General features: G+C 35.5%; 1 protein-coding gene across 42 annotated transcripts in view; it reads right to left on the reverse strand.

Annotated features, from left to right (window-relative positions):
- The window catches only part of CLASP2 (cytoplasmic linker associated protein 2), a 221,060-nt gene that overhangs the window by 65,357 nt on the left and 128,639 nt on the right, over positions 1-27,064 (reverse strand). For 12 of the 42 annotated variants that reach the window (XM_031663794.1, XM_031663803.1, XM_031663795.1 and 9 more), the window contains 11 exons: positions 26,399-26,569; positions 23,489-23,596; positions 19,203-19,265; positions 18,147-18,253; positions 16,441-16,464; positions 14,888-15,132; positions 12,556-12,619; positions 8,239-8,241; positions 2,766-2,929; positions 1,270-1,348; positions 1,088-1,138 (listed from right to left, as the gene is read on the reverse strand). In XM_031663794.1, coding sequence (XP_031519654.1) covers positions 1,088-1,138; positions 1,270-1,348; positions 2,766-2,929; positions 8,239-8,241; positions 12,556-12,619; positions 14,888-15,132; positions 16,441-16,464; positions 18,147-18,253; positions 19,203-19,265; positions 23,489-23,596; positions 26,399-26,569 — 1,079 coding nt within the window. The remainder of the gene's footprint in view (positions 1-1,087; positions 1,139-1,269; positions 1,349-2,765; positions 2,930-8,238; positions 8,242-12,555; positions 12,620-14,887; positions 15,133-16,440; positions 16,465-18,146; positions 18,254-19,202; positions 19,266-23,488; positions 23,597-26,398; positions 26,570-27,064) is intronic. The other 30 variants (XM_031663824.1, XM_031663821.1, XM_031663823.1 and 27 more) reach the window with 11 other exon arrangements.

Below are 27,064 nucleotides of genomic sequence, written 5' to 3' on the forward strand. Positions count from 1 at the left end.
ACCCAGAGACAAACACATATTTGACTTCTTCCTCTACTCTATGTTTACTTTCTCTTATGTAAGATCAGATTTACTGAACACTAGATGAATGCCTGACTGTTCCTCTTTCCCCTTCTGCTGGCTCTTTCTCTTTTAAATATTAAAGTCCTCAAAGCCCTCTCTGGAAGAAAGCACAGGCCACAGACCCTACTGTAGCTTGTATCTCTTTCTCCTGGATGCATCCTCGATCTTGGCAAACTCTAAATTGATTGAGACTTGTCTCAGACACTTTTCGGTTTACAAAGTCAACCCTGATAAGAAACATAATTGTGATTCTGAGGCACAATTGCATTCAGAAACTTAAGGGAAAAATCAATCCTGGGCAGTAATGCTTGTAGAAATATGTTTCGTGCAGGATAGAGCAGAAAAATAAAGGACTTGTGTAAGTACATATGCTTGTTATTTCCCTGACTTTAATCTCATTTAATAAAACTCACTAAAAAAACCCTTTAGTAAAGAATTCACGAGCTATTCTTGTACATTAATTTTTTTCTTTTATGTAAAATTTAATCATCATTTTAAATCACAAATTGGAATCCACTTAGTTTTCACATTAACTGGAAAATGTGTGTATGTAACAAATAAGAAAGTTAATTATAATTCCAAATGTTATGCATACATCAGAAAAAAACTTACTATTTCAGTTAAGGATAATTGAAGAAAGGGACTGAGGTTAAATTTAAAAATTTGTGTTTAGTTAATACATAGGCAAAACTGACATTTTGCCTAAAATACCTGTTAAAATGCCTGACACTTAAAAAAAAAAAAAGTAATGGGAAATCACAAACATAAAATTAGATAAGACTTTATAGAGTGCGTTTGCATTACCAGCTTAGGGTTAGATGGCAATACTGTGATGCCTTCCAAATGTGTATTACCATTAAGTTTCTCCAAAAGACTCAGAGTCTGGCATTGCATTTAAATAACATTTGAAATCAAATATGTGCATGCGTAAAAGGCTTACAAAGGTTAGTAGTTGAATATAGATGCAAACACTGCAGAGAGTTAAGAAAAGAAATAATGCAAATGAAAACAAAAACAATAAAACCTTGGAGCTCCAAAAAGAGTGAAGCTGGTCCCGAAGTGCTGGCTTGACTGTCTGAAAGTTTATAAAAACAAAACCCACTGATTGAACAGCTTCTCATGTGACAGAAATACAAATATCAACATAACTTTATTAATAAATATTTCAATTCCTTATAATGTCTTCGAAAGATCTCAAATTTTTACCTTTAAGCTTGGTGTTTGGGTCTGATCAACTGTAAATCTCATTAGAATATTGAACTGAAGATCATTTGGAAAAGATTCTCTGAAACGAGAACAAAGCAAAGCAAAACAAAAATTTAGTTAGCAAGTACGCATGTAATAGCAAAAGACTATGCTTAATACCAAACATAATGTCATCCAAAAAACATCCATGAAGTAGTATCTGCATGTGGTATAAACCATCTGGTATAGTATACAATAAATGTATCCTCAGAAGAATATGAACATCTGAATTTGTACTCAGTACTGGGTTAAAAAGCAACACCACAGGCTGGGCGCAATGGCTCATGCTTGTATTCCTAGCACTTTGGGAGGCTGAGGTGGGCGGATCACCTGAGGTCGGGAGTTCGAGACCAGCCTGACCAACATGGAGAAACCCAGTCTCTACTAAAAATACAAAATTAGCCGGGCATAGTGGCGCATGCCTGTAATCCCAGCTACTCTGGAGGCTGAGGCAGAAGAATCACTTGAACCTGGGAGGCAGAGGTTGCGGTGAGCTAAGATTACGCCATTGTACTCCAGCCCGGGCAACAAGAGCAAAACTCCGTCCCAAACAAACAAACAAACAAAAAGCAACACTATAGTAAATAATAGCCTATCTTGCCTCAACTATAGATTTAATCAGAAAAATGTATTCAGCAAAAAGCTTAACATTCTCAGAAATGTTTCTCTACACCTAAAATCTGAATTCTGACTCACCTCAACCTAGTAAACAGATATTTGAAATAAGTGTTTCTTATTTCAACAATCTACACAAGAAAGTAGAACTGTATCATTGGTTCAAAACCTTCTGAAAAGAGATTTAGAATATTTAAATGCATAATAAAACATTGTTTAAATACACAGAAAATACTTTTTATAGTAGACTAAATAAAATCTTCAATCTTCAACCTTACTTTGCCGATACCTTTTTTTTTACTTTTTCTTTTGAGACAGAGTCTTGCTCTGTTGCCCAGGCTGGAGTGCAGTGGCACAATCTCAGCTCACTGCAACCTCCACCTCCCGGGTTCAAGCGATTCTCCTGCCTCAGCCTCCCGAGTAGCTGAGCTTACAGATGCCTGCCACCACACCTGGCTAATTTTTGCATTTTTAGTAGAGATACGGTTTCACCATTTTGACCAGGCTGGTCTCGGACTCCTGACCTCAAGTGAGCTGCCTGCCTCAACCTCCCAAACTGCTGGGATTACAGGTGTGAGCCACCATGCCCAGCTGCTGATATATCAATTAAGATAAAACACCACCTTGAACTAGTCAACCAATATTAATACAATTTTTATAAAAGAAATGCAGGGCTTGACCCAAGGAAAAATGTTGCGTTAAATATACGATTAACAATCTTCAAATGGAGTCCATGCAATCTAAATTGTTCAAAGGGACTCAGAAATCTGAACTATTAATATGGGGGTTAGATATTCCTAGTTATTATCAGGTTAACTTGAAATATATGAAAAAAATATTACCTTGTAACATCAAGGGCTTTCTGAACTTTTGCCTGAACAGATCCAAGCAAATCAGCACCCATTTTTTTTAGTAGTTGTGTCAGCAGTACAAACAACCAATCTTGAAGATCATCTTTGTGGACTTGTATGAAATCCACTAGCGTTTCCAAAAACATGCTGAATACCTACAGTTGATAAAGGGGAGAGGTAGGGAGAAAAAAAGAGGAAATATTCACCTCTATGTTCAATTCAAAATGAATATAGAAAGGAACACAGGAATCAGAGGCACAGCGTTTGGCAGCCAAGCGGAAAAACAATCTCTCTTGCTTTTCATTGGACTCTGTGATACAAGAGTACATTTGAACTGTTATCCAACTTCTGCAGAAGTTTGACAATTAGCTATTCCATGCAGCATCACTTGGTAAAGAAAGTTTGGCCATAATGGCTGGCACACCTAATATTATCAATGATGCCACAGCTTAAACTGGTTAAAGTGAAATCTGTTTTCTATAAAATGTAGGGGAAAAAACTATAGTTTCACTAACTCTCAGTTCTTCCGAAGAGTGGTACTGAGTAAATGAGAACACTACAATGACCTTAAAGTATAAAATTTACCTGGCATAATAGACTAATTAGAGAATCCTCAGACTTCTCAAAATGACAACTGTCACAAATAATTTGGTATGGGATATATTATTTATTAAAACTGCCTCAATGGTAATTTTAAATGATTCAACTGTAACTCCATCTAAAATAAAATAAATCCAAGATCAATGTCTACATCTAAATTTTAGTGATTTTTAAAAAGTCCGAGATGGCATACTATTAGTCTCCATATCCATTCATGGGTTTTTTACTTACTTCCAATATTAATCTATTGGTTTACACATTTTTATAAGGTAGAAAAAAATTATTATAGTGAAGGAAAGATAATGTTTATAAGTGATGCAGCTCATTAAAATACTTGTGAAAAGTGACCTTTATCAAGGCTGTATCTCTTTATAAGATAGTCAATACCATACTGGAAAATTAGTTTCTAGGTAAAGAAGAAAAAACTCTGTCAGCCACAATGTATTACTGGACAAATTATAATAAACACTTTAATCATAGATTAAAAACTATGGGTTAAAAAAATCTTAAAATTATTAACTTTTCAAGTTAATCTCAAAAAGTAAATATGTTAACTTGAGAACTAAGGGTTTTGCTCTCAATGTATATTTTATTTCTTGAATTCCCATTATACAGTTATAGATGAACTCTTGTTTTTTTCTCTTTAGAAATGAAGGATTTTCTTTATCAGAATTGTAATTAAGCTTCACCATTTAAATTGAGTTAAAAATAAAAATATACTTTAGCTATTTGCTTAAGATGCACTATACTGGTAACAGTAGAAACTATAATTAAATTTTTGAGTATTCTCTGGTCCCCAGGCAGTGTGTGCTTCAACAATGTTCCTACTCAGTGTGGATTCCTTTAACTCTTGTCCCACCCCTACCCCAACAATCCCCCAAGAACTTGGATTCTCTTAGATTCCAAACTTGGCCAACTGCTTCATTAAACTGTCTCTGGCCTTCTCCTGAGGGCCACGAATACTGTCAAGGAACTTCACTAGACCTAGTCTATGACAAATGCATGTAACTAATCTGGTACTCATTCTTATTGTTACCTAGCAAATCTGTTCAGTGATGTGCTGGCTTCAGTTTGCACCTGTCTAGACAGTCAACTGTTAAATATTCAGGAATTTTGTGAAGTGGATGGGGTATTCACATCTCAGAAATGGGCAAACACTACAAATCAGAGCTTCCTGGCTCTCCCCCAAAGCTCATTTACTAGGACACCATTATCCTATTCTTTGTTTCACTTTCACCCTTGTTTCAACACTTGTCTATGCTCCTGAAGATTACAACCTCAAGCTTTCCTATATGAAAATCCATTCTGAAAAATCACAGACATTAGAATGCCTAGGTCAACCCTCCTGTTTTATGGATGAGGAAACAGGGAACCAGAGAATTACATGACCTGCCCAATGTTTCACAGATGGTTAATAGCTAGGCCAGGACTTAAAGCTAGGTCACTTGGTTTTCAGTTGTGCTCGTCCACTCTATTACCAGATGACCTAACTTATCTTCTTTATTGTCATTCAACATGAAATTCTCCATTGACTCTTCCCTCAATTTGATTTCCTCTATACCTATCCTTCTAATCATCATTTCTTCAAGAAGGAAGTGATTTTCTTCATTTTAAGGCTAATGTTTCTACTTTATATTCTTGCTCTCTAAAACATGGTCTCCTCTATCTTTACTCTTTTATTCTCTACCTAAATCCTTTGCTTACAGATGCAGAAGTCATCCCAATAAATTATCTCTCTGTTTCCATCCTATTGCTCCCACCAATTACTTTCTAATCGTGATGTATAACAGCGTCTTCATTAAGTTTAGTATGTTTGGCCGTTCTGTAACTTGACACGGCTTTCCTCTTACTTCCCTTCTTTCTGTTTGCCAGGAATTCTCCTTTTGCATGTCTTCATCCTGATTCTCTTTTAATCATAAGTGTGACCTACTTGACATAGTCTCTCTGATCTATCCCATGAGGCCTCAGAACCTCTAGAACAGCTTTTTCCTGACCACCTCCAAATCTGTTTACCACACCATCACTAAAGGCACCAAACCTTTCCGACCTCAGATCTGGATTTCTGTAGTAGCCTGACTTTAGTTTTATATTTTCTGTATACCAGGGATCAGTAAACCATTTTTGTAACAGGCCAGATAGTAAATATCCTAGGGCTTTGCAAGCCATATGGTCTCTATCGCAACTACTCAACTTTGCCATTTAGCACAGCCACTGACACCACATAAACAAATAAGCATGGCTGTGTGCCAATATAACTTTATTCACAAAAACAGTAAGCAGGAAAGATATGGCTTGCAGGCTGTAGTTTGTCAACTCATGTTTGTCATCATCAGATTATGGTATCATTCTTTGCATGGAAACAAAATCCTTTAATGTCCCTTCACTGTCTATAAGATAATGTCTAAAATACTTAGACAAGTTTCTAACTCCAAATTGATCTTGGGCTATCTGGAAACAAACTCTTTATCCTTGAACCCATCTCATATATCCAACCCTTTTTCTTCAATGCAAGGGAAGACCTTCCCTTTATTCGAGCCAAGATTAACTTCTTATTTTCCATAAACTTTCTAGCATCTCCCACTTCTTTTTCTGGACTCAGGCTAGCTACTTCCAATAAGCCTTTATTCTCACACTGACATATCCGAAGCTCATGTTAAGATCCATTTTCTTCAAGAAGACGTCTCTGAGTTTCCTAAGTAGAAATATTTTTTGGTTATATAAAACGTGAGTAGCTAAATAAAAATGTGGACATGTTAGTTGCTGTACTCTACATAAGAAATGGTACTATTTTTAAAATTTTGTTACTGCTTTTGAGACAGTCTTACTCTATCACCCAGTCTGCAGTGTACTGGCACGATCATGGCATACTGCAGCCTAAAACCTCTGGGCTCGAGCGATCTTCCCACCTCAGCCTCCTCAGTAGGTGGGGCTACAGGCATGCACCATTATGTTCAGTTAATTTTTTTAGTTTTGTACAGATGGGGTCTACCTTTGTTGCCCAGGTTGGTCTCAAACTCCCAGCCTTAAGCAATCCTCTCACCTCAGTCTCCCAAAGAGCTAGGATTACAGATGTGAGCCATGTGCCCAGCCTGTACTATTATTTTTCAAAAATGCTTATATCCTATCAATGGTACTTAGTAAATGATCATATGCACACACATATACAGGTGACCCTTGAACCACATGCTTTTAAACTGTGTGGGTCCACTTATACGTGGATTTTCTTCCACCTCTGCCACCCCTGAGATAGCAACACCAACCCCTCCTCTTCCTCCTTAGCCTACTCAAGGTGAAGATGACAATAATGAAGATCTTTATGGTGATCCATTCCACCTAATAATTAGTAAGTAAATATATTTTCTCTTCCTTGTGATTTTAATAACATTTTATTTTCTTTCTGAGACGGAGTCTCACTCTATTACCCAGGGTGGAGTGCACTGGTGCGATCTCGGCTCACTGCAACCTCCGCTTCCCAGGTTCAAGTGATTCTCCTGCCTCCGCCTTCTGTATAGGTGGGATTACAAGTCAGCGCCACCACGCCTGGCTAATTTTTTTGTATTTTTAGTAGAGATAGGGTTTCAGCATGTTGGCCAGGCTGGTCTCAAACTCCTGAGCCCAGGTGACTGCCCACCTCAGCCTCCCAAAGTGCTGGGATTACAGGCATGAGCCTGGCTAACAACATTTTATTTTCTCTAGTTTACTTCATAAGAACACAGTATATAGGCCAGGCGTGGTGGCTCATGCCTGTAACCCAGAACTTTGGGAGGCCGAGTCATGTGGCTCACTTGAGGTCGGGAGTTCGAGACCAGCCTGGCCAACATTGAGAAACCCCATCTCTACTACAATACAAAATTAGCTGGGCGTGGTGGGCGCATGCCTGTAATCCCCCCTATGCAGGAGAATTGCTTGAACCTAGGAGGCAGAGGTTGTGGTGAGCTGAGATTGAGCCATTGCATTTCAGCCTAGGCGAAAGAGCAAGACTCCGTCTCAAAAAAAAAGAAAAAAAAATGCACTGTATGATACATATAATAAATAAAATATATGTTAATTGACTATGTTATTGGTAAGGTTTCTGGTCAACACTAGGCTATCAGTAGTTATGTTTTGGGGAGTTAAAAATTATATATAGATTTTCGATTCCACAGAGGTCTGTGTCCCTCTCTAAGTCAATTGTACTTACATATAGATACATATACACCGATCTATCTTCATTCATTATCCATATCTAAAATTTGTTGAAAATTATATACAAAATTTCTTACTTGATTGCCCTAACAAAAAGGGTTCTTGTCAGATGTTAATATGCTCCCATTTCCTTATCTATGATTAAAGAACAAAGTGGAAAATGGCTATGCTAATATAATACTAGTGATTCACATTTTCTTTCCGAAGACAAAGCTTTTATGGAATGACATTAATAAAATGTCAACTGTGGGAAGGTAGGGGTTAAATTTTTTTTTAAAAAATTGTGAAACTTCAAAATCATTTTTAAATAATTCAATGGAAGCAATCTTCAACAGAATCAATTTATTATCCCACATATCTCATAAATATAATTTGTTGGAAAAGAATTAAAATACTCAAGCTATTACAATTGAGGCAGACTTTTCTTTAACTCCCTTATATCTTAGGTGTGCCAGTCATCAAATATAGAACAGAAGAACATAATCAAATTAGATTAATTAGTAGATTAAAAAGCATATCTCCAAACAGAATGATAGTTTGCATAACTGCAAATAGCATTTCGTGGATTGCAAAGGTTCCAACACTGCATGAACTCTTCGGGAGAGAAAACAGAGAAAAAGGGTTAATTTCACAGTCATGCAGTAAAGTTAGGTTTCCAACAAATATTGAACCAACTTACTCTCTATTGAGAGTTCCAACACAGGGGACAGCATGCAAAAAGAAAAAAAGAAAAAAAAGAAAAACACACAAATTAGTCGCCATCAATGCAAAGTTCCTGTATGGAAGAAAAACACTTAGAAAATAAAAGTGACAAATGTTTTCAAAGTTTTATGATAAACTCAAAATAGTTTTTAAAACAAGACTTAAATGAATAGTATGGGAGAAGAACATATGATTTTGTTTCTCTTGCACCTCCTTGCCAGGAAAATTAAGAAAACTAAAGACAAAAACTCTTCTTTTCCAGACCCTACCAATCCTTGAGGTTAAACATCTGAAAAGAATCCAAGAATAATAGATACATAGTCCCACTTCTGAACAGGGCCAACATTTGGTTCCAAAGCATAGTCTATAGAATTTTTTCCTTTCTTTTCTCTTTTTTTCCTCCTCTCAGAAGCAATACTTTCACAAGTTAAAATATTTCTGTGAAGGCTTGAAACAATAACTATTGATTGGAAGTAATAAAAGTAACTATACTACTTTTTATTTTCCCTAGGTAAGATGTGTGTTATGGTCTCCTGATCCCAAGACTGCAGGCAGCTGAGCTTCCTAGAATGCTTGTCAGGAGATTCAACTGTGCCTCATTTTAGTAGCCACAGATTGAATTCCTACCCTTGCTGTCCAAGACTTAAGAGTATGATTCAAGAGGTAGTGTTACAAATACCATAAAATGTCAATTCAAAGCAAGCACCACAGTGAAGGCAGTTCTTTCCAGATTCAAGTGCCAAAAATATATGGGATAGCGTTTGGCAACTGATACTGCTTGCATCTGACGGGCAAAAAATGGATCCAGAGCAGTCAAAATAAAAATCTGCCTCAAACTCCTTAATTTAAAAAATTTATTTGATCTCTAAAAAACTTATATATGGTACTTGGTATGTTCTAAGGGTTTACATATATTGACTCATTTAATCATCATCACAATCTTATGAGGTGGATATTACTATTAACTGTTTTACAGATTAATAATTAATAATTAAAGTACATACTGCTAATAAATTGGAGTTAGAATTTGAACCCAAGCAATCTAGCTTCACTATCCATACTTGTGATTTTAAATTCTCCCTCACACTGCTTAAGTAATGCTTCCAAAGGTACGTCTTATCTACTCAGTGACTGCTCACTGCCCTCAAGATAATGTCCAAAGCCTACCATTTTGCAGTACAACATCTGTTGTACTACTTCACTTATAAAAAATACTAAAGGGCTTTAAAATAACACATTTGCTGATTTATGGTCTAAATTATTGTCTTACAGATATTGTGGTTAATTACTTGTTTCTATACGGGCATATGAAGTAAAAAGTTCATTTATCAAATTACAGACATAAAATAATTTCAGCTTTCCAAGGGTATAGGTTCCTGAACATATGTTTCTATTTTAGTGTCAATGACAAAGAGTTGATCATATACGACAGGGGTCAGCAAAGTATGGCCTGCAAGCTATTTCTAATTCTTAAAAAGTTTTTACAGTCATTTAAAAAATGATTTTAAAAGCAATCAAAAGGGTATTTAGTGACACATGAAAACTATATAAACACATGGCCAGGCATGATGGCTCACGCCTGTCATCACAGCACTTTGGGGGGACAAGATGGGCTTGTCACCTCAGATCACTTGAGGCCACAAGTTCAAGACCAGCTTGGCCAACATGGCGAGAACCCGTCTCTACTAAAAATACAAAGAATTAGCAGAGTGTGGTGGCACATGACTGTAAGCCCAGCTACTTGGAAGGCTGAGGCATGAGAATCGCTTGAACCCAGGAGGCGGAAGCAGTGAGCCAAGATCATGCCACTGTACTCCAGCCTGGGTGACAGAAAGAGATCTTGTATCAAAAAAAAAAAAAAAAAAAAATTACACACACACACATATACCCTCACATTCTAATGTTCATAAATAAGGTTTTATTGCAACCCAACACACACATTTGTTTATTGCCTGTTAAGGGTGCCTTCGTGCTATAATGGCATAATTGAGTAGCTGGGACAGAGACCATTATGGTCTGCAAAGCTACATTATTTACAGAAAATAGTGGCTGAGTCTGATATAGAAAAAGATTGCATTCAGAAAAAAGATACCAAAAAAGTTGCTTGATTCTGAAGATGGAACTGTTGGTCTAAAAATACATTAAAAAGGGAGGGGTGCAGCTATTTTTAAAATATCAGAATACAATGTAAAAACTCAAAATTTTTTTTTTTTTTTTGAGACGGAGTCTTGCTCTGCCGCCCAGGCTGGAGTACAGTGGCCGGATCTCAGCTCACTGCAAGCTCCGCCTCCCGGGTTCACGCCATTCTCCGGCCTCAGCCTCCCAAGTAGCTGGGACTACAGGCGCCTGCCACCTCGCCCAGCTAGTTTTTTGTATTTTTAGTAGAGACGGGGTTTCACCGTGTTAGCCAGGATGGTCTCGATCTCCTGACCTCGTGATCCGCCCATCGCGGCCTCCCAAAGTGCTGGGATTACAGGCTTGAGCCACCGCGCCCGGCCTAAAAACTCAAACATTTTTAACTCAGCACAGGATGGTGACATGTCTAGTCTATCCTTAATGAATTACATTATTGACAGAGTCTCTGATGGACAATCAACGGCCATACAAAAATATGAAAATCTTCCCATTACATTTGTCTTCACAGAATTGACTAAAAAACAAAAACCAAAATCAAACAAACAAACCAGACGGGAATTTTATGTTGCTTTAAAGCCCTAAGAAGATAAATTTGATGCAATTAGGGAAAATAGTAGTTGGTTCTCCACATGTATTAAGAGAGGCCAAACATTTGTGCTCAGTTAAGTTTCTATACCAGTGTTAAACTCAGCTTTCCTATTTGATCTTTTAAAAAATGTTTGTCTTTATCACTATATATCATGGCATCCAACCAAACTGCATTATTGCCTTAAAAGAAAGTCAAAAACTGTGACTTCAAGAAATAATCTAGCTTTGGTCTTATATCTTCCAGTAGCAGGAATTACTGAAGATGCTTAATAACTATGTATTTCAAAGTTGAGTAGACTATTAATTTAAAAGTTTAATAAAACAAGTTAACCCAAATAACGGTCTTGTCCTTCGGCTTATATTGCCAACTAAAAATATCAACAGTTAATTTGTTCAGGATTTATAGAAATTTTTACATTAAAGACTTACAGCTGTAATCAGTGATAGTAATATCAATATAGAATGGTACAGTTACCTGCATGTTCAATTATAAGTTACAAACTTTACCAAATGTATTTTCTTCTTTGTCTTTTAATAGGATATTTTATCCTTAAATAAAAAAAAACTTCTGATAGAATAATCTTTGAAAATATTGTTTTAAAGTATAAGCAATTTATTTAGATAAGTATATCCCCCACTGGATTTAAATCATTAGCTGGATTTTAGTTTATGTATAAAGTGGATTTCATTATCTTTAAGTAGTGTTGTAAGTAATGAAAATACCAAAAATAGAAAAAAAAATGAGGAAATGAGATGTGCAACAATAAAGCGAAGACAATAAAAAGAAACAGTAAAGTGAAATTCATTAATATTTTTCTTATCATTTCCTTGCCATATTTCCCTCTCACTTAGGTTAGAAAGTCTCCTGTAGACATTTGGTATCCTAAGGGAAGATTTCACCATTGTCAAACATACTGCTGGAAACGGAATGTGTGACCACAGTTTTATAACAGCACTATGCATCCAGGTAAACCAAAATTTCACAGTACACATGCAGATTACATATAAGTACTTAAATAAATATGTTTTAATCAACATTAAAAATGAACAAAGTTCTGAAAATTTTTACAGACTATTTCAATGTAAGAAATGTCTCTTATATTACCACCAAACTATGGCTGGAACCACATTTTGTGCCTTTGTGTTAATTAATGACAATTCTTTTCTACAAAATTATTATTTCAAAATTGAAATATATTTACATCAATGCTGTAATTAATCACAGACAAAAACAAAATGTTAAAAACTTTTTCAACTTACCCCAATTATGTCTTTTACAAACACTAAAACAGTCTTAGTAACACAAAATACACCAACTTGACTAAATTACATGAGTTGTAACTGTATCCCCTTTAATTTTCAGTCTTAGACCATCTATCATTGGAGAAGCTCAAAAAGTTACCAGAGATTAACTTCTAAATTATGTATGATACCAAACAATTTTAATTATGTTTGAAAATATTACTGCCATTTTGGGACAATAAAATAAGAATGGCCTACAGTGTTTCTACTTTGACAATATACAAATGATACCCTATAGAAATAAATAATCTTAAATACTAAAACATACCTTGCCATGAGGGTCAGCAAACATTCTTGTGAAAATTTCACATAATCTTTTCAGTTCAACTCGACTGCCAAAATAATACAGCGGTTAATTAATATCTTGCTGTAGCAAGAAGTCATATAAAAGTAACTTTACACATAATTTTCTTAAAAAAAAAAAAAAGGTTAGGTTGGGCATGGTGGCTCACACCTATAATCCTAGCATTTTGGGAGGCTGAGGTGAGAGGATCGCTTGAGCCCAGGAGTTCAAGAACAGCCTGGGCAAAATGGCAAGACCCTGTCTCTATAAATTAAAAAAAAAACAAAAAAACACAAACAGTTGGGAATGGTCGGGCACAGTGGTTCAAGTCTGTAATCCCAGCACTTTGGAAGGCTGAGGTGGGCAGATCACTGGAGGTCAGGAGTTTGAGACTAGCCTGGCCAACGTGGTGAAACCCTGTCTCTACTAAAAATACAAAAAAGTAGCTGCGTTGGGCATGCTGGCACACGCCTATAATCCCAGCTACTCGGGAGGCTGAGGCAGAAGAACTGCTTGAACCTGTGAGGCAGAGGTTGCACTGAGCTGAGATTGCACCACTGTACGCCAGCCTGGGTGACAGGGTTAGTCTCTGTCTCAAGAAAAAAAAAAATCAGCTGGGTGTGGTGGTGCACGCCTGTAGTCCCAGCTACTTGGGAGGCTGAAGCGAGAGGACTGTTTGAGCACATGAATTCAAGGCAGCAGTGAACAATGATTGTGCCACTGCACTCCATCCTGGGTGACAAAGCGAGATCTCATCTCTTAAAAATCAGAAACGACGACGAAAACATTAAAAAACATCAGCCCTAAAAATTGAGAAATTTGTGGGATTTCCTAGTCAGGGCTAAATACAAAGTTACTAACTACAACAATTACTCTGTTGTAGCCCACACTATCTTAAAGGTTAAAAGTTAAGAAGAGAAATACAATTATCCTTCATTAATGGGATGAAGGATATTTTACATGTGGCATTCCCACTACATGAATTTTATCATTTTAAGTGTTAAGATGTTTTCTTAAATATTGCTACTGATGGGATAAAATCATTCTAAACTATGCTTACTCCCTTGCCATTTAAAATGATCAACACATGAATTCTATCCTTTTAGGTGTTAAGACATTTTCTTAAATGTTGCTGCTTATGGGCTAAAATCATTCTAAACTATGCCTACTCCCTTGTCATTTAAAATGGCATGCTGAATCTAATATTAACTTTATCTTGATGGGCTGGGAACAATATTATGATGGTGGATTGCAGTGATTCATGATGTGTGATATGCACACATGAAAATATATTTAGGTAATACAGAAACATTTATTTTAAATTATATAGTTCTAATATGTCCTAAAACAAATACACAGGAAGTAAGTACATCAAACTCTTATTTCACAGGTATCAAGTCAGGAAGTAACCCTGTACATTCCACCATGCTTAACCCTATGAAATATCTGAAGCTAGGTTCTCAAAGGGGTCAACTATAGGTTTAAAACATCACACAGACAAGGACAATAAAGCAAGCAGGGGGAAAAAAACATGATAATGCCATTAGCAAAGGAAACAAAACCCCAAACCCAAAATATTAACAAATATCTGTTCTTAAAGAAATTCCTTCCAATTCAACTTTGTATTACACTAAAATTCACATATTACACACACACTAAGAATATATCTTCATTTCCAAATAAGCATAAACATTCTTCCTCTCATTGAAAAACTTACCAGGAATAAATTTTAATAACCAGTTTTATTATTTAATATTAAAAGTAATAACATTTTAAATTTAATTTCTATGTGTGAATAAAAAGTTTCCTTTTAAAATGTTTTGTTAAATAGAACAATTGCTGGGCACGGTGGCTCACGCTTGTAATCCAGCTCTTTGGGAGGCCGAGGAGGGCGGATCACGAGGTCAGGAGATCGAGACCATCCTGGCTAACACGGTGAAACTCCGTCTCCACTAAAAAAATACAAAAAATTAGCCAGGCATGGTGGCGGGCACCTGTAGTCCCAGCTACTCAGGAGGCTGAGGCAGGAGAATGACATGAACCCAGGAGATGGAGCCTGCAGTGAGCCGAGATTGTGCCACTGCACTCCAGTCTGGCTCCATCTCAAAAAAACAAAACAAAACAAAACAACCAATTTTTTTTTTTTTTTTTTTTTTTTTTTTTTTTTTTTAGTAAATGAAGGTATAGATGGTCCTTAAAGACTGAAGCTTTGGAAAAACACTTTGATGCAACCATATGAATTCAGGACAAGTCTGTTTCTATACCAATATCTCTAAAGTATTATAGAAACAAAGTCAAATAAGACAAAACATCTCACCTTAGTGTTCTCTGATTTTTCAATAAGTTCTGCAGACCTAGGAGGCCTTCCTTCCTTTCTGACCAATTGGAACTAGCACATCTATTGAGGACTTCTGCCACATCTTCCGTCTGCCTCATATATGTAGGAATACTACCATTTCGAGAACTATAGGAGCGTTCTGAACAAGCACTAGATGCATCGCTGTTGGCGTCATCATCTGAATGCATTCCATATGATTCATATCTTCTTCGAGCTGGTTTTTTCTGTTATACATCAAGAATCTCATTAGCAGTGGCCAAAAGACTACATTGGCATTTTATAATTTCTATTGACCACAAAAGGATTGATTTTTGTTTTAAAATCAATGCAAAGCATGCTCCTAATCATTGTAATAACAGAATGTCAGTATTCAGTTTTTCTTCAGAAAACAAGTTTTAGAAGTTAGTAGAAGGTAAAACATTCTTTAACTATGGAAAGTGGTAGAAGCAGAATAAGACTATATGGAAGTTCAGATATGTAAAGTGGGAAGTGCTAAAAAATTGGGTTTTTCCTTTCCCCTTTTCATGAAAAACCAAGAACTACTAGAATGTAAATGAACAGAACTTGTATTAGAAATTTGAGTTGGTAAGAAGAAAATATTACCTTTTTAAAGAAAGAGTATAATGGATCAGAAAAATATTTTCCATGTATAAAGTTCCATTTTTTTTCTGTCTTTCTATCTTTTCTTTATTCTCCTTTAACCTCCATTACCACTTCTCTTGCCACTATTCCTTCCCTTGTACCCAACCCTCATGTCTCCTAGAGAAATAAAATACAAAGAATGATGAAAAACTATTTAGTCTACTATTATTTTAAGGAGGCGAACTCCTTGAGAGCCCTCTATGCTTTTCTCAATGTATCTATATTGTTTACTTCAATAAATATAAGAAAGCATATTCAGACTCCTTTGATTTCTTTACATCTAAATCTTATTTAATATATGTAACTGCCAGTTATACTTTGCATATTTCAAGTGAAATGAGAAAGAATAAATAGTTTATTTAAGATTTCCTTAAAAGAGTTGAAAACAAATCTTTATGTTATCTGATATTTGAATTTTGGTTGATGACTGGTGAAGATATCTATGAAACAGATTAAACACAATAATTTAAAATAGTTCCAGGTGGCAGTAGTTATCCAAAGTCTAAAATCTAAAAAAACACGATTTAATTCAAAATAGTTTTAAGAGATGTTTCCATCACTAAAAACCTTATATTGATTTAGAGACACTAGCTTAATTTTGAATGGTAATGTTTCTTGTGTTAAGCTCTAGGATCACTTTTGTTATAGATGTCAGTGTGAATGACCTCATTTCATTTGTATGACGTAGTCAAGCTGAAAGAATGAGCACCTCCAGAGGACATTATTCAAGCAGTATCTCTCTTTTGATAACCATATTTACAGAAAAATAGATGTATGTCTAAGGATTTTACTTCTACTTTAATTTTTATAGAAGACCATCATTTGTTAAATTGATGAAAGAAAAAAAAGTTATCGTATCATAAGATGTCAGAAAATAGCAATGTCTATACCTTAGTCCGTATGTCTCCTAAGAGCTGAGAGCAGTAAATTTTTAAAGAGAAAAATTGAAAATAATGAAGAACATTTTGCTAATCAGCACAGTGAAGTAGGCATTAACAATGCCTATGATCAGAAACATTACGTTTTTTTCACACATAGGTACAAAGAACTGCTTATTAGCAGGCTATATCTTTAATCTTGTCAATATTCTTTAGTTCAAAGAGAAATAGTGATGCTACAAAAATATTCCCATAACCAATTTTCTCAAAGAAACCTAAATGTTCTTCCTATTTGGATCCTTTTGTCATTTCCAAAGTTAAATGTATTTCTGATCTTCTCCAGCACAAATTAGGCTTACTAGCTGGAAAGTTTTTTCCTTAAAATTGGTAGTTGTAAGTGGAACTTCTGTGCTCTGCAAGTAATGGAAGTACTCAGAATCAGATTACTGGGAGTCAAACTTTAGCCTTGGTAGTTAAACATTCCTCATATAATTCAAACACACCATCTCAGTGTTCTAAGTAATAGTTCAAGAATAAGCCAATCGATTCATAACATTTATGTAAGTAGAATTTAACTGGTAAATTATCCAATTGAAAAAATCCAGAAAACATGATTTGAGATACAGGGATGAGGAATAGCAAATCAAAAACATCTGATTAATTTAATATCATCAGAACAAGATGTGATCAATATATCCCATGCTGAGGAGAACAAAGTCCCTACTTAATTATATTAATTTATAAAAAATAATCAAGTGGCTGAAGTAACGGGAAATATTCAGCACAGTGAAATGGTTAGCACAGAACTACACATGTGATATTCAATAAATTATAGCTATTACCAATGAATATTTTTAAAAACTTGCCTTTTCAAATCTATGTGGCAAACATTGTATTATATCAACACTAGTTAAGATGGGATCTACAATTTTAGGAAACTTTTTTTTTTAAATTTCAAAACAAAGATGAGATCTCTTATAAGTTCTGGGTAAGAAACTGAGTAAATGTTTCTCAAACATAGGATTAGTATTATAATTTGAAAGAGGAAGTGATACTGAATTAACCTGGGAAATTAGCCAAAGCCAATTATATACATTTTAAAAAATGCTACTTCTTACATAATTTTAAGTGAGAAAAACAACAATGATATATGTATAGTAATCTTCTGACAAGCTATCATGGATCTGTAAAGCATGTTTTTAAATCTCACTGTTTAATGTGTCAGACATAAAGAATCATGAATTATATCTAACTATAAGATATAACTGTATCTTAATTATAATTTGCCTTGAGGTTGTACTTTTAGTTCAAAAAACACAGATAAAAGACTAAACAAAATCCAACACCAAAGTAAAATAATCCCTAAATACCACAGTTTAAGCTAGACTTGAAATTACATGCTTTTAAGTGTACATATTTATATAATTTATCTCCCTTACCTTAAGTATACTACAGTGTATAAAACATATTACCATATTAAAGACATCTATATTTATATTTCTGATAGCCCATCAGTAATTTCGGCCGTGGTAGTATACAATTCTGATTAATAAAGATCAATAATTATATTGTTCTGCTTTTTACACTGTCCACATTTTATCTTTAGATTTAATCACTGATTTTTCCCCATCCCCTTTCCCACATGGATAGACCGGCTTACTCATTCAATAGTTTCATAATTGGAACATTTATAATGATAAGAAAATGGAGAAGAGTACCAAGGCATCTGCTACCGCCTCCTCCACATCAGAACCTGTGTTCAGGACTCGCATGGCACTAACAGAAGACGACAGTCGACTTGATTGGCTGATTCCGTAACCCGGACCTAAATCATCAAAAGAAGGAAAACAGAATTAAAGGAGTCATAAATATAACAGGGTCAGGTTGGGAGACTTTAAGACCCTTACAGGGGAAGGAAAAAAAACCAATGGGGCAAAGCATTTTAAAAGCAATATTGTATTTTCTGGGCACATTTAGTTTTTGGCAAAATAAAAGGGTAAAGGCAATTAAAATTACTGACAATGTGTGAAAAATAAAGAACAGTCACTATTTCGCTATTTATTTATAACCACAAGGTAGAAGAAAGCACGGCTGGCAGACTAAGGGCTTGCAAGTCTATAGCCCTGTAATCCAGCTCTATCAGTTCAGGCAAATATCATCCATATGGTTGAATCACAGAGTAACCCAGAACAAAGATCAATCCTCAACCAATAGTGGTTAGGGAGATCCATGAAGACACACGAGAAATTTACAAGGAAAATAAGCTCTAATTATTATCTCCTCTCCTTCAAGATAAGTTGGTTTTATTCTACAACTAAGAGATATCTATTTGATAGCTGTTAAGTGTCTACTATGTGCCCGACATTCTGAGGTATACAGAGACAAACCAGAGATGAATTCTCCCCCTCAACTGCTTTCTATACTATCATTTACAATTAAAACACTTCATCCACCATTTTGGTTTTTTTTTTTTTTTTTTTTTTTAAAAACACAACATACAAAGATGAGAACATAAAAACAATTCTATATTTAAAAATGACACAACAGGTTATACAAAAAATGTCCATATACCAGTAAGAAAAATGCTCAATATAGTTGCTAAAGGGGAAAATGTTACTTGGGAGAAAAGAAAAAAAAAGTTTATTCTCCAACAAATTAAATTTAAATAATAAAAACAAATCAATTTTAAAACATGAATATTATTTAGTGGAAACTGAAAAGGATGAAAACTGAGATGAATGCCAGATGATAGTGAAAATGTACTCATCCTTCACCTGAGGCCCCATACACATCGGGGGCGTAGAGGGCACCAGTTGATCTGGAATGGTGTCTGGAGGCTGGAATAACAGGACCATACAAACCTCATCTATTACCACAGAAACAAGGAATAGTGGCAGCACTACTGTCAGGCAAGGAGAGTTAGTTAACACTGGTGTTATTCTTTATAGTCAATGATCAGAGTATTGCCAAATCGGGCAATGGAACATTAGCATTGCACCATCATTCCTGACACAAAAACACATCTTACACCTAAGTGGACAGACAGGCCTACAGGAGACAAAAGAAGTATTCAAATGGAAGGAAATGTTGAAGGTACAAGCATGAAACAAAAATATGAACATTATAGTTTAAAAAAAAAACCACCATGGTAACTAGTAACTAATAAAATCTTATCTCCTTTAATTCTGACATCCAATGAGGCAGTAAATTAGTATTCAATTTTACAGATGGTGCTATGGTCTAACTGACTGACCTTCTCCAACACCCGATTCATTCATATGTAGAAATCTTAATCCTCAAGGTGATGGTATTAGGAGATAGGTGGGGCCTTTGGGAGCCAATTTGCCCTCATGATTGGGATTAGTGCCCTTATAAAAGAGACCCCAGAAAGCTAGCTAGCTCCTTCTAACATTTGGGAACACAATGAGAAGGCATCATCTGTGAACAAAGGAATGAGTCCTCACCAGACATCAAATTTGCTGGTTCTTTAATCTTAGATTTCCTCGTCTCCCAAACCATGCCAAATAAATTTCTGTCATTTAAAAGCACATAATCTATGTTATTTTGTTACAGTAGCCTGAACAAACTAAGAGAGATGAGAAAGCTAAAGCCTAGAGAGAGATTAATTAATTTGATTATAGCCACACTACTAGTGATACACTTCAGTATCTGTACTTTCAATTCCTCTGCCCTTAAACAGTAGATGTACCATCTTTAATTTACATTGTCCAAAAGTTAAAACACCTCATTTTGTTAACATTAACATTTTCCATAATGGTTCACATAACACCAATTCTGCATTCAGTAGATTATTTAAATATCAAGGCACATTTGAATATAAAAACATACTAATAATTTAACCAAAATGTAGAAATTTGTGACATATCTCCCTAATACTGCTCTAAAATCTAAATTTAGCATATTTTGCATAACACCATAAAGTCAACTTTTCTTACATATAGAAATGAATAGCCAAAAAATGCATTTTGATATTTAATAAAATATATTACTTTAATTTAGAAAGTTATTCTTCCCCAGATATATTACAGCAGTTAAAATGTCACTCTTTTGTTTGCTACAGGACAGCCTTAACAAACAGGAAGACTGAAAGAAAGGAGGATTAAACTAAGAGAATGCTGCACAAAATGTTTAGTTAGCCCTGAAAGGTGACTGGTATCATTAGAAAAATAAACTAAAATACATTGTTAGTTTTAATTTTACCTAACAGAAATAATTTCTAAAATGATGAGGAAGAGCTGAACAAGTTTAGAAATGTCTAGTGGACAAAAATCTTTGAAACACTTTACAGAATCAATAGTTATCTGTGACTGAAGATAATAGGTGTCTGAAATTAAGTAAGCCTTTAAAATATCTTGGTTCCAGAAATAAATGGAAACTAAAGGTGCAAGTTCCAGAGAAGTTAAACTTTGCTTGGCTCTGATTTATTTCTGATGCTTTAGGGCCCTCACACTAAACTTGTGATTCATCTGCTGAGTAACAATATCTAGTCACGAGCAACAAGGAGATTCCACCAAAGAAACAAATAATAGAAAGGACCAAAGAATGTAGGCAAATGTAGCAGAGAATGGGAATAGCAAAAACAACTTAATGTCTGGGAATGCTACCTTTCATCCCTGCAAAACAAACAGGGCTAATCTGCTGCCTTGCTATGCAGTACCTATATGTAAATAAAATGGCTATAAAAAAGCCAATTCTTCTAAAACTATGACTAAAAGGTTTAGTCATCTTCAGTGCAAATAGGAACTTTCATGAGAATCAGGAAAATGGTTTCCTTTAATATCAAAATTTAAGTAATTTTTAAATTGTCAAATGGAAGCTTTGAGATGAATCTAGAATATTAACGACTAGACAAAATATTTCTTTAAGAACTGGCATATTAAACCATGCTTACTTTTACAGTAATTAGTAGTGGATTATAAAGATCCTCTAATCTCTAACTATTGTACAGATTTACAAAGTCCAGAAACACATTTTGGTTTCTTCTTGGTATGTTTTCTAGTAACCTGCAATATCAACATTATATAAATGCAGGTGCCCGTACCATTAAGAAATCTGAGATCCTTGCCACTGCAGTGTAATTTAACTGTTTCTAGGGTAAGAGATTAGAGTTTCGGGGGAAGAGGTAGAATGGTAACAGCAGCAGCAGCAGTGGTGGCAGTGATGATGACCATGATGACCACGATAGAGTGCTCATTATGTGTCAAGCACTGCCTTGAGGCACTGCCTTGAGGGAGTTTTTAATGTATTTCTCATTTATGAGTCTCCGAAACAATCCTAAGAAGTACACACTATTATTGTCCTTGTTTTACAGATGAGGAAACTCAGGCATAGAAAGGTTACGTAGCTGGGGAATGAACCCAGGCCACCTGACCCTATAACATACATTCTTAAACCACTACACATTCAACTCCACTTCCCTCCACTTCTGAAAGTGGCATGATTATTTTATACACACGCCGGATTTACTTCATTTCTTTAAATGTATATCCATGAGGATGCACCACGTATATGTGTGTGCGCGCACACATACACACATACAGACACTCTGCAGACTAACTCTATTGCATATGAACTAAAAATATCTCTGACAAAGTACCTGCCACACACAGCCTTAGTGATGTGGAACAGTTCTTTTTACTTTGGCACCTCCCCACAGAGGGAAAAGAAAGAGGGAAACTCTCTGGCACCTGGGGCTGGAACACAAACAAGGGTTGAGCATATTCCTGTGACTCTAGCTTTAATGGGGTTTTCTAGGTCAGTACAAAAATGCCTAGTATATTTGAGCCAAATGGCCTAGAGAATGAGAAATTAACCATTAGAAATTCTTGGCCAGGTGTGGTGGCTCACGCCTGTAATCCTAACACTTTGGGAGGCCGAAAGGGGTGGATCACCTGAGGTCAGGAGTTCGAGACCAGCTTGGTCCAATATGGTGAAACCCCATCTCTACTAAAAATACAAAAACTAGGTAGGTGTGGTGGTGTGTGCCTGTAATCCCTGCTACTCGGGAGGCTGAGGCAGGAGAATCACTTGAACCTGGGAGGCGGAGGCTGCAGTGAGCCAAGATTGTGCCACTGTACTCCAGCGTGGGTAAGAGAGTGAGACTCCATAGTAAAAAAAAAAAAAAAAAAAAAAAAAAAAGAAAAAGAAAATTCTATACTACCATATATATCTGAGAAAATAAGAATCCACTGGATAAGTAGAACTATGTTCTCCCTGAGCATTTCAAAGTCTGAAGAGCAACCTTCTAAGTCTTACAGTAAACTACATTGTGTTAAAGAAAAAAAATCTGAAATGGCTACAGGCTTGTGCATTTAAACAAAGTACTAGTTAAAATGCTGAAGGATTATGCAGAAATTCTAAAGATTCTCAAGGTACATACACAACTATACCTCTCCAGTTATCCTAATACTGACTGTTTAAGAAATCATTTAATATTTTTATAATTGAGGTAAATATAGTATTACAATCAAGGTTATAATACAATTGGGGACAAACAAGTTTTACTGCTGTGACAAGAGCATTAGCTCATAGGAAATGACTGTTAAACTGTAAAATACTATAAAAATGTTAATCCCTACCATTAACAAGTAGTTCATATATTATTTTGTGGCATTCTTTTTAGTAACCTAAGTTAAATGATCTAAGCTGAAATGTTAACATTTCCGCTGAAAAAGACAAAAGTATTTTATCAAACTAGTCCACATTTCACTTGAGATTAAATATTTAAATATTTTTAAATTTGTAGGTTTACCTGTTAAGAAAGATCTAGACTTCAATATTCTGAAGTTTAAATCTATGTGACATTTACTTGATTATGAAGGCAATCTGTTAATACAATGACTAACATATTCATTTCAGACATGTAAATCAAATCAAAGGAATTTCCCAAACATGTAATTTCCTTTCCTCAAAATGACAGAAAACGGGTAGAGAAAAAGATCTGTCAACAAAGAAAGCTGAATCCCAGGTATGCTGAAGTTAATCGGATAGTGATAACACAATGGATAGCAATGCACGTAACACCTGCCGGAATACATACCAAGTGGCTGAAAAGAACGAACAGGACTTGTGTCCCTGCTGCTCTCCCGACTAGCTTCCCGGCTGCATCCTTGACTCACACTTGGTCGAGGAATACGACTGCTTCGGGCTGGTGTGAAGCAACAGCAGCACAGTAAGGGAGAAAACAGAACAGAGTTTGCATCTTAAAAAATTTTGTTTTTTTCTTTCTTAAAGACTGATCAGTAACTTACATTTTTCTAAGGTTGAAAAGAAATTACTTTTGCTGAAGCATTACCAGGAATACAGTTAAATTCTTAAATACGGTCCTCTAGTTTGTATGAAATTAGAACGGCAAATAATATTTTACTAAACCAAAAATGCTGCAAATAAAAAGATTTAACATACTGTACAATATAGTACAACTTAATTTTTCTCTTTGTTCACTGAACTATAGAGGTTTCTAACACTTTTGGTATCTTAAGTTAAAATCTTGGTTTTAATAGACAGAAAAACCTTATACTTATCAAATATTAATCTAAAGTAAAACACCCATTCTTAAGTTCTTAGTTCAAGATAAAGAGGAAAAAATGCCAGGTGCAGTGACTCATTCCTGTAATTCCAGCAACATGGGTAGGTGAGGAGGGAGAACTGCTTGAGGCTGGGAGATCGAGATCAGGCTGGGAAACATAGTGAGACCTTGTCTCACTACAAAAAAAATACAAAAATTAGCTGGGGATGGTGGCATATGCCTGTAGTCCTAGCTACTTAAGAAGATGAGGCAGGAGGATTGCTTGAGCCCAGGAGGTCCAGGCTGCAGTGAACTATGATCATTCACTGCACTCCAGACTGGGTAACAGAGCGAGACCCTGTCTCTAAAACAAACAAAAACAAAGGAGGAAAAAATAAGCCAATGCTTTCAATTCTCATTCTTTTTCTCACCTCCTCACAAATGAAAACCCCACAAATATGGAAAGAAAGAAACAATAAACAGGGGCGAAGACTGACTAAAGGTGGATCAGAGAATTAAAAATAATGTCTGGAAAACAAAAGAAAGTGAATTAGTTAGATGAAAACTTGAGAGGCTCATGGGCCAAATACCAGGCACAGAACAAATGAAAAGTGCTAGGAACAGTAATTCAAAGTCTGTACGCCCAAAAGAAATCTGTGCCATCTACTGAATAAAGACATTCTCAGACAAGCAAGGTTTCAAAAAGCTTGACTTTTACATACAGTTTCTAAGGAATTTACTTGAGAATGTGTATGAGCAAAGCAAAAGAGCAAAGGAAGAGAAAGAGGATCCAGGAGGGAGTGATTCAAACCAGGAAAGCAGCAAATGGGAATCTCAAGAAGATAGCTGAGCAAGAGGCCTAGACGGCAACTAATCCAGAGAGTACTGAAAAGAAAGTCTGGAAAAAATAAGGAATTGCATATTTCCTTTCAGCAATACTGAACGGAAAGTAATACTAAAGGATATGAGAAGTGCACATTACTCTTAGTCACTTTCTATATACACAGCAAATGAAAACGTGGCATAATTGTAAGAAACTGGTAGGAATATAAGAGAAAAGAATTCATCTCCTTATAACAGGAACATTCTCCTTCAAGTGGTCCCTAACATTCAGTGTACCTTTGGGAAGAAATGAGTTCACAGTACACTATGTGTCTTGGCTGCAAACAACATTCATTTACTCATAACACAGTATATGTTATTTATAGCTTTTCATCTTTTAAAGCCAACTTACGGAACAAATACATAAGACTTGCTTGTGGATACAGAAGAAAATGTATGTGTAAACTTTAATAATATAAAAATTGATAACTCTAAGAGTGGAAGGTGAAGGGAGGAAAAGTATGGAAGTTGAGATACTGATTGAGGTTGATAAAACAAGAAATAGAAATGTATTTTCTTTAAATATGAGAATATTTTTAAAGTTACATAGGTAATCTGCAAAAGACTTAAAACAATAAAAAATTATTAAAAATAAACTGGAATTATTAGGGGCTTTCTGCTCTGGAAATGACGTATCAAGCAGCAGCTATCCTAAGGACAAAGCCAGCAACATGGTTGATAAAGCAGAAAAGAAGGAAGGGAGAGTGAGAGAAAGGGAAAATAAGACAGATTCTGGGTTCATCAGAGCAATGTTAATCAATCAATCCTGAAGGTTGTACAATCTCCAAACTTAAAAGAACCAATAAATCCATTTTTATTGTTTAAGCTGGCTTCAACTGTCATTTCTATCATCTGAAATTTAAAATGTCCTAATCAATACACAGAGAAAATATTAAAGTTTACTAGTATTTGAATAGGGCTGAACTATAACATGAATGTCAAATATACAAGCAACTGTATATATATATATGTGTGTGTATATGTGATAAATATATTATAAAATTCCACAATAACCTTTTATTTTAAAATACTAGCTATATTTTTCAAAGCTCCTATGAATTACAGGGTTTGTTTGTTTTGTTTTGGGTTTTTTTTTTTTTTTTGAGACAGAGTCTCTGTTGCCCAGGCTGGAGTGTAGTGGTGTCATCTTGGCTCACTGCAGCCTTCACCCTGGGTTCAAAAGATTCTCCTGCCTCAGCCACCCGAGTAGCTGGGATTACAGGCATGCAACACCATGCCTGGCTAACTTTTGTATTTTTAGTAGAGATGGCGGTGTTTGGCCAGGCTGGTCTCAAACTCCTGACCTCAAGTGATCCGCCCCGCTCAGCCTCCTAAAGTGCTGGGATTACAGGCATGAGCCACTGCGCCAGGCCCTGAATTACACGTTTAAGATAATTCAACTTATAACCTATTCTTCAACTGTTGAATTTTTAAGTTATTTTCTTCCAATTTGTAAGTGCCTAATTGTATTCCAAAGTCTTCAATGTTGCCAAAGCCTGAAAAAAATAAAAAAATTTTTAAAAGGGTCACATGTCTCACATAAAAAAAAAAAAATCTTACCCACTGAAAGCCTAGATGGACTAGCCTCTCTGCTACAGCCCTGGCTCCGTGGTATCTTGCTTCTTTTTTGTGCTGAGGCTGAATTGACCAGGACTCTTTGAACACCAGAGCTCACAGTGGACAGGGCTGTTGTGGTCAGAACTCTTCCTGGAGACCCAGACCGGCTACCAGCTGAACACCAAACACATATACAAATGTTAAGATTAAACACCAAGAGAATTTGCTGAAAGGATAAAAATTCAAGAAATATTGATAATACAGATAAAACTGTGATAGGATGACAGGTTCTACGCTCAAAGGAAATAGACCGAGGAAGATTTAAATATAATTATAACCTGGAAAAAAAAAAGGTATACTACATGTATGAGCACTGAATGGTAAATCACCTAAATACACTTCGAGTTTTGGAGGTATAAGACACTATGTTTAATAAGGACAATATCATCATAATTTTTAGAACACAAATGGTATACAAGATTTCCAAAGAAATCACTTATCTGACAATCCATTTCCTATGGCTATCATGTTCTGTGTGAACAAGCTATATAGTCATATGTCACTTAGCAATGGGATACATCCTGAGAAATGTGTTGTTGGGTGATTTTATCATTGTGTGAACATCACAGTGTACTTACACAAACCTAGATGGTATAGCCTACTACAGAT

Source organism: Papio anubis, chromosome 2 (genome assembly GCF_008728515.1).
Source record: "Papio anubis isolate 15944 chromosome 2, Panubis1.0, whole genome shotgun sequence".
NCBI classification, from domain to species: domain Eukaryota; kingdom Metazoa; phylum Chordata; class Mammalia; order Primates; family Cercopithecidae; genus Papio; species Papio anubis.